The sequence below is a fragment of the Triticum dicoccoides genome, chromosome 1B, assembly GCF_002162155.2.
Source record: "Triticum dicoccoides isolate Atlit2015 ecotype Zavitan chromosome 1B, WEW_v2.0, whole genome shotgun sequence".
Taxonomy (NCBI): domain Eukaryota; kingdom Viridiplantae; phylum Streptophyta; class Magnoliopsida; order Poales; family Poaceae; genus Triticum; species Triticum dicoccoides.
Window position 1 is genome coordinate 712453860 of NC_041381.1, and position 8338 is coordinate 712462197.

At 52.2% G+C, this 8338-nt stretch overlaps 1 protein-coding gene across 1 annotated transcript; it reads right to left on the bottom strand.

The window, feature by feature from the left end:
- Nucleotides 1-6352: 6352 nt before the first annotated feature.
- On the bottom strand, nt 6353-8134 carry LOC119349903 (DIMBOA UDP-glucosyltransferase BX9-like). The gene is made up of 2 exons (XM_037618003.1): nt 7562-8134; nt 6353-7464 (listed from the first exon to the last, which is right to left on the bottom strand). Exons 1-2 carry the CDS (start codon nt 8028-8030, stop codon nt 6578-6580), a joined length of 1356 nt encoding a protein of 451 aa, XP_037473900.1. The 5' UTR covers nt 8031-8134; the 3' UTR covers nt 6353-6577.
- Nucleotides 8135-8338: the final 204 nt, after the last annotated feature.

An 8338-nucleotide genomic window follows, 5' to 3' on the forward strand; every position in this document is an offset into this window, starting at 1 on the left:
TAGTTGCAGCCCAGTGCTCGCCTAAGATATAAAAATCCTACCGAGTGAAGAGCAAACCTCTCACTCGGGGGCTTAGCTGCAGCCCAGTGCTCGCCTAAGATATAAAAATCCTACCGAGTGCAGAGCAAACCTCTCACTCGGGGGCTTAGCTGCAGCCCAGCGCTCGCCTAAGTTATCAAAATCCTACCGAGTGAAGAGCAAACCTCTCACTCGGGGGCTTAGCTGCAGCCCAGTGCTCGCCTAAGTTATCAAAATCCTACCGAGTGAAGAGCAAACCTCTCACTCGGGAGGCTTAGCTGCAGCCCAGCGCTCGCCTAAGTGGATTAAGGAATAAGTCGACTGCAGTGAGCGTCTTGCTTTGAACCTGCAAAAGACATTTCGAGCCGAAAGCAATCAAATTCAAACACCAAATTCAAGTTCAGATCGATACCTAAAGGAACCGAAAGTGCTCAGGCGCTAAGCCTGTTAAGGTTTATCGGTTACAACTCCACTCGGCATACCGAGGCAAATTTAAAGCGTCGAGCTTAGAATAAGTTTTTTACCCCTCCTGTGGAGGGCTGGAAGGTGCAACAAACTCATCAAGATCAATTCCATCTACGATCCGAGTGGCAGCGGCAAGGAAAGTTTCCATAAAGGACCTGAAGTCGTGTTTCTTGGTGTTGGCCACCCGGAGGGCAGCCAGCTTGTCTTCTCGTGCATCTTTGTAGTGGACTCGGGCCAGACACAGAGCAACATCTGCACCACACCGAGCCGAGGACTTTTTCCACTCCTGCACTCGACCAGGGACAGCGTTCAAACGAGCCATCAGCGACTCGAGGTTGTTCTGGAGTGTCTCCCCGGGCCAGAGCGTTGAGTCGATGCGAGATGTGGCGACCTTCAGCCTTGCAAGATAGTCCACGGCAGCTGCAACACGGGACTCCAGTCGGAAAACATTCATGGCAACTTCATCGTTCACTGGAGAATTGACGGGGTCAAGGTTTGGTTCCAGTCGGCTAGTCTCTTCTTCAAAGTTTTGACAAAATTCTGCAAGGACGATCACAGAGTCAAGGCAATGGTCGAATGAAAAAAACCACAGTTGAAAATGATTGTTGAGCGTAAAGGTTTACCTTCAAGCATAAGAAATAGCTTCTTGGCAAGGCCACTCAGGAAGACCTCCAGGTCATTTTTCTTCCCAAGAACAGCTTTCAGAGTAGCATTTTCTTGCTCAAGCTTTGTGACTGAAGCTAACTTCTCGTCAACAAGCTTGATCTTCTCAGCCAGTTCAAGGTCTTTTTTCCTTTGGGCCTCCCTCACCTTACCTGCAAGTTACAGCAAGATCAGATTTTGAAACAAATGAAGGGAAAAAGCCGTCGTCGAGGTCTCACCAAACATACCTTCGGTCTCCTCCTTCGCCTTCGTCAGATTCTCCTGAACCAGCTTCAAATTCAGCTCGAGCTGAATGTGCTTGTTTTCCAGTTCAGTGTAGCGAGCCGCAAGGTCACAGGAGTTCTGCGAAGAACCAATCGACTGAATGTCAAAGATAATTCACTTCCGAGTGGAAAAGGAAAAAACACGCGTTTCTAAGACTACAGCCGAATTCAAGCATTCGACCGTAGTCTCGGGGACTACACCCAATGGGTGCACTCAGCGTGCCCCCACTAATCCTATTGAAGACAGAGTCGACCAGTCGACCGGTTTGCGAAATCCAGTCGCCATAGTCGAATGACGGAAAGACTGAAATTATGAAGCCTAAGGCCGACTGCCAGCAGTCGACCTTAGCCTTGGGGACTACACCCAGTGGGTGCACTCAGCGTGCCTCCACCGGTTTGCGAAATCCATTCGCCATAGTCGAATGACGGAAAGACTGAAATTATGAAGCCTAAGGCCGACTGCCAGCAGTCGACCTTAGCCTTGGGGACTACAGCCAGTGGGTGCACTCAGCGTGCCCCCACCGGTTTGCGAAATCCATTCGCCATAGTCGAATGACGGAAAGACTGAACTCATGAAGCCTAAGGCCGACTGCCAGCAGTCGACCTTAGCCTTGGGGACTACACCCAGCGGGTGCACTCAGTGTGCCCCCGCTAACACGGAGTTTAAATCAACACACCCACTGGGTGACACTCAGTGTGCCCCCGCTAACACGGAGTTTAAATCAACACACCCACTGGGTGACTACTATAAATTCCGGAAAGAAAAGTTTTTGATAGCATATCCTAACAGAACAAACGGTGGTCGACTGACCTGAACATTGCTTTGGAGGGCGGAACTGGCGTCGTAAGCTGCCTGGCTCACATCCCGGATGGTCCTCAACTGCTCCATCATGATCCCTGCCTGGCGTATCGCCTCCTTCGCTGCGCCAGCTTGGTCCTCTGGGACGTGGTGCGTCGTGAAGAGGGAGGGCTGCGGAGCACTCGTCAGCGGATCTGCGAAGGACACAGTGTGTCGAGTGGCGTTTTCCTCCTCCGCGACCAGAGTCTCAGGCACCGTCACATCCTGGGGCACCCTGCTGGCAGACGCTTTCCTTCTCATTCTGTGCTTCAGCGGTTCCTCATCTTCATCATCATCAGGGAGAGTGATAATAACATTGGATGGAGCTACAGAAAAGAATCAGAATTAGAGATCATGAGTCAGTCGACTAGAAACGGTGTTAAGAGTATAGTACCAGGTTTTGAGGTTGCTGCGTCCTCCATCTCATGGTCGTCAGCCCGGGCTGAGGTCTCAGAAGTAGCAGCACTGCAACTCCAAAGAATCAGTCGACTAACTCCAGCGCCAACCAGAGATAAAGTTCACACAAAACAAGAAGACTTAAGCAGCATGATTACCCTGATATGGTGGGGATGGACACCTTCATCTTCGGCAGGAGCTTGGTCGGCTTTGACGGGGCCGCCCTGGGCTGCTTCGATGCCTTTTCAGTCGGCGCCGGAGAGGTGGTTCGAGGGCGCTTGGTCGACTGTGTAACAGTCGCAACCCCCTTGCCACGTTCAGTCGCAGGGTCATGGACAAGCTTCGACCGCCTTTCCGAGCGCGGTGGTGCGACCTCCTCCTCCTCCTCTTCTTCGTCCTCCTCCTCCTCATCATCATCATCATCATCGTCATCGTCGTCATCATCATCCTCAGCGGCGTCCGAGTCCCACTCCTCCTCCTGGCTCTCGCCCCCGCTCGCTTCTCCCTCCTCGGTCGGAGCCTGTGCTCCATTGGGCATCGAGCACAGCTCATTGAGGGCCTGATAGACATCAAGACAAAGATCAGTCGACCGATCGGCAGAGAAAACAGAGATAAATGTGACGAGAATACAATGGGAAGTGGAGCAGACATACCTTGTTTGGATCACTGTGGCAGTCGAGTGGAGGAACCCTTCTGGCTCCGCGAGGGTTATCCTTGTTCCCAGTAACAGCGGCCATCCACCTTTCCAGAGTGGCATCATCGACTGCTTCTGGATTGACCCGAGTCACATCCTCAGTCCCGCAGTACAACCACATGCAATGGCTCCGGAACTGAAGAGGTTGGATACGACGCCTAAGAAAAACCTCCAGGAGATCCATACCCGTCACTCCCTCCCGAACCAACTGAACTACACGCTCCATCAGCATCTTCACGTCAGCTTTCTCCTCCGGAATCACCTTCAGAGAGGAGGGCTTGTTCACTCGGCCCATGGTGAACTGAGGGAGTCCACTCGACTGCCCCGGCGTTGACTGATCCTGGCAGTAGAACCAGGTCGACTGCCAACCTCTGACTGACTCGGGAAATGTCAAGGCTGGGAAGGTGCTCTTGATCCTCACCTGGATCCCCAGACCCCCACACATTTAGACGACTCGGGTTTTTTCGTCGCCTGGGCTCGCCTTCTTCACGGTCTGAGAGCGACACGTGAATATGTGCTTGAACAAGCCCCAATGCGGTCGACAACCCAGAAAACTCTCACACATGGACACGAACGCGGCAAGGTAGGCGATAGAATTCGGGGTGAAGTGGTGGAGTTGCGCTCCAAAGAAGTTCAAGAAACCACGGAAGAAAATGCTCGGCGGCAAAGAAAATCCGCGGTCGACATGGGTAGCCAGAAGCACGCACTCACCCTCTTCCGGCTGGGGCTGCCACTCTTTCCCCGGAAGCCTCGCAGCTCCATGAGGGATCAGGCCCTCGTTGGCCATGTCGAGGAGATCCTTCTCCGTGATGGTCGACTGGATCCAATCTCCCTGGACCCAGCCTTTCGGCAGGCGAGATCTAGACGAAGACCCGCCACGACTGGTGGATCTCCCCTTCGCCTTCTCCGTCGCCGACGTCTTCTTCGCGCGTTCCAACGCTGCCGTCTTCTCCTTGACAATGGCTGCCGGCGGGACGCGCGAGGGGAAGTTGTGCGGAGGCGAGAGCGAGCGCGTTGGGCGGAGACGAAGGGAACACAGAGAGAATGCTGAGGCACTGTTCAAAAAACCCTCGTCGGGCGCATTTATAAGATCCCTTCTGAGTGGATGACAGGTGGGCCTGGTCGATCTAATCATATCCTGAACAGTTACGCGAACGCGATACGTGGCGAAAAAAGCGACGCGGGGATCGAGGCATCTCTGCCCTGTCCCATCCGAGCGCTGCAGTCCGCCCCACTTCACGCGCTTCCCCAAATTTCGCATCCCGCGGAATCCGCGAACGGCAGATCGGTCTGCCAGACGCGGGATTTCCTGCGATCCGTCGCTCGGAAATCGGCGAAGTCCAAAAGATCACTCGACGAAGGAAAAGAATGGATCGAGTCGACTGAAGAAAAGTTGCTCACTATCAACAAAGAGATTTTTTGGTTCAAAGCAACGCACGACCAGTATGCGAAGGCTAATCAGAAACAACATCAACTCCTTCATCACTCAAGCCTCAATCCATTCGGGGGCTAATGATGGGGTCATGTACCTAGGGTAGGGTCACAGACCTGATCTAAGTATCCTGCCCGAGGACACCCTTAGAAGAGATCACCTTCCAGTCGACCTACGAGGGACTCACTCGACTGACTTGAAGGACTCGACCACGAAGACTCACTCGACCACCAGAAGGTCAAGAGGCACTCTGCACTGCAATGTTCTGTAATTAAGTAGTCTTTATGATCGTTAAGACACTTTATATGGGGCGTTACCTGTAACGCCTCGGACTTGATGCACCTTAAACCCTTCATTACGTGGGCTGGCTGGGGTCCTGGCGCACACTATATAAGCCACCCCCGTCCACAGGCAGAAGGGTTCGGCACCTTGTAATCCATATACACATAATCCACTCGACCGCCTCTGGGCTCCGAGACGTAGGGCTTTTACTTCCTCCGAGAAGGGCCTGAACTCGTACATCTCTTGTGTTTACAACCTCTCCATAGCTAGGACCTTGCCTCTCCATACCTACCCCCCACTCTACTGTCAGACTTAGATCCACGACATCATATTTTGAAAAAAAAATCCAGAAAAAAAATTCGAAACAAATTTTTTTTCTGTTACTAGCGGCGCACCTAGCAAACGGTGCGCCACTAGTAAGTTTGAAATTTTTTGAATTTTTTGCCTCTAGATCTTGAAAGCCCTGTAACTTTTTTCTTTTAGGTTTTTGAGGATTTTGAAAATGTTTAACGTGGTTCCTCCGATTAAATTCGGATGTAACTTTTCGAGTAGATGATTTTTCATATAAAAAACTTTTTAATCCGAGTTCGTATGCAAAAGTTATGCCCATTTTTCAAATACCTGAGAGATTTTGCAAATAAAGTCGAAATTCATATTTGTAAATTTTCCCAACAACTAGACCACATATCACATGGAAAACTTATTTTCTTTTATTCTTTTGACATTTCCATTATTTTCTTTTATTTTTTTTAAACTGAAAAGGCGGTCCAGGGGGGTCAAAACTAGTAATGGCGCACCACACCCACGGTGCGCTATTACTAACTTCGAAAAAAAATAAAAGTAAATAAAGAAAAATAAAAAAATTGTTAGTAATGGTGCACCGCGGGTATGGTGCGCCCCTACTAGTTTTAACTACTAATGACGCACCAGACCCACGGTGCGCCATTACTACCTTTGAAAAAAAGTTTGAATTTTTTTTGAAAAAAATATAGTAGTGACGCACTGTGGATGTGGTGCGCCATTACTAGTTTAACTAGTAATGGCGCACTATCCCCTGGTGCGCCATTACTAGTTTTGAAAAAAAATTAAGAAAAAATTGTTACTAATGACGCACCAACACATGGTGCGTCATTAGTATATAGTAATGGCGCACCACATGTCTGGTGCGCCATTAGTGTCCATATCATCTATAGCCCTTTTCCTAGTAGTGGGAGGGAGTACATATGCTGGAGACAACTCTTGTAAAATACTATATTAGTAGTAAGACACAGACATGCATATAGTTTCAACAAATAATTATGTACACTTGGAAAATAAGCTTTTCTTTATTCGAATCAACCATCACATTTGGAGAAATCATCACATTTGGAATCAATCATCACAGTTGGAGACATTAAAAGAAAAGGGGTATGGAAATCGAATACTTATTACAGTGGGTGGAGTAGCAGTACAGTAGGTCGATCGCCAAAGATGGATGATGATTACATAATTAAGTGAGGTATATGAAGTGGAAGGCTCTGAATTAATTAAAACGAGTTTATGAGATCAACCAAAGCTTTCACCTCAGTTTGGGAGTTAACTGCTTCATCTGCAGCTAATTTGAAGGCATCCATCCTCTCTCTAATCCCTTTGTCGTGCACAATCTTGTCGATGGCAGCCTTGATCTTCCCTCTCTCCAGGTTCTGCCCAGCCGCCGACGACGCCTCGATCTCCACTCCCACCTTCCAGACATCGCACACGTACCTGGCGTTGCTGAACTGGTCTCCGTGCAACGGGAGGCATATCATCGGCACGCCCTCCGACACGGCTTCCACCGTGGAGTTCCAGCCGCTGTGCGTGATGAAGGCGCCTACCGCAGGGTGGGCGAGCACCTCCACCTGCGGTGCCCAGCTGACGAGCCTGCCATGATCACGGATCTGCTCGTCGAGCCCGTCGGGCAGCTGGCCGGACTCGTAGCCGCGGATGAGCGTGGGCCTGACGACCCAGAGGAACGGCCGCTTGCTGGCGGCGAGCCCCCACGCCAGCTCCACGAACTCGTGCGGGTCCATGGCGGCCAGGCTCCCGAAGCTCACGTACACCACACTGCCTGGTTCCTGCGTGTCGAGCCAATCGAGGCACTCGCGGTCCGCCTGCGTCTCGCCGTACAGGCTGCTGCTGGTGTTGCCCGGCGGCGCCAGCTTGTGGAGAGGGGCGAGGGCGAAGACCGGGAGGGACTCCTCCTGGCGGATCGTGTCCAGGTCGTCGGCCTCAATGGCCCTCAAGGTGTTGAATATGAGGCCTGCGGACTGGCGCGGTGCCTCGATGGTGTTCCGGAGCAGGTCGGCGAAGCCCTGGAGGCTGGATGCCTCGAGCCGTAGCAGATCTTTCACACGGTACGGCGGCAGCTCCTGGACCAGATCCTCCCTGCGCGCCTCTGCACAGATCCATCCATCCATCAAGTCAAGACTTTGTTCTCCTGATAGCATGATGAATCATAATGCACAATACTAATCCTGAAATAATCTGCATACCTTGTACAGGCAGGTAGCCCTTCTCAATCAACATCGGGTACGCCATGTAAACCCGGTAGTTGGCGGCGCTGGCCGTCATGACGCCCATCGCCGGCACGCCGAGGGCGCTGGACACCGACAGGGCCTTGTACCAGGCGACGTCGGCGATGACGCACCGGACACCGGCGCCTTCCTCGGCGAGCGCCGCGGTCAGGCGTTCCTTGAAGGGCGCCTCGGAGTACTCGCTCATGGCCGTGACCATCCCCGCGATGTCCTCGGACGCCATCAGCTCCGGGGGCACGTCCACGCGCAGGGGCACGAAGCGGTAGTCCGCGGGGTACTCGGCCGGGTCGGGCGCCCGGAGCTCGGTGTGGAAGATGGTCACCGCGAAGCCGCGGGTGTGGAGAACGCTGGCGAGGCGGAGGAGGGGGGTGGCGTGGCCGTGGAACGGGAAGGGGAAGACCACCACGCGACGCCCGTCTCCGGCCATCTCCTCCCTCTCTGCTTTTTTTTTGTGTGTGTGTGTGTGCGCGCGCGTGTGCGTGTGTGGGGTTTGATGATGAAAGGACTAGCGAGGCTCTTAATGGCTGGAAGAGAGAAGGGTTACTCCCTACATATAGAGCTTAGGAGAAGGGTTCATCAATACTACTAGTTCTCATACCTAACTACCGCCACGCGTCGCCGTATGCATCCTTCTGATGCAAAGGCCGGGGCGGCCCCCTTTTTTTAAAAAAAGAAAAAGAAACTACCGCCACGCCACTTGTCTCCGTCGATGATAATGCGTCGCTCATCTGAAAT

Coding starts and splice junctions, on each gene's coding strand:
- LOC119349903 (XM_037618003.1), bottom strand. CDS start 8,030: ATGGCCGGAGACGGGCGTCGCGTGGTGGTCTTCCCCTTCCCGTTCCAC. Junction 7,465..7,561: donor GGGCTACCTGCCTGTACAAG/GTATGCAGATTA, acceptor GGATCTGTGCAG/AGGCGCGCAGGGAGGATCTG.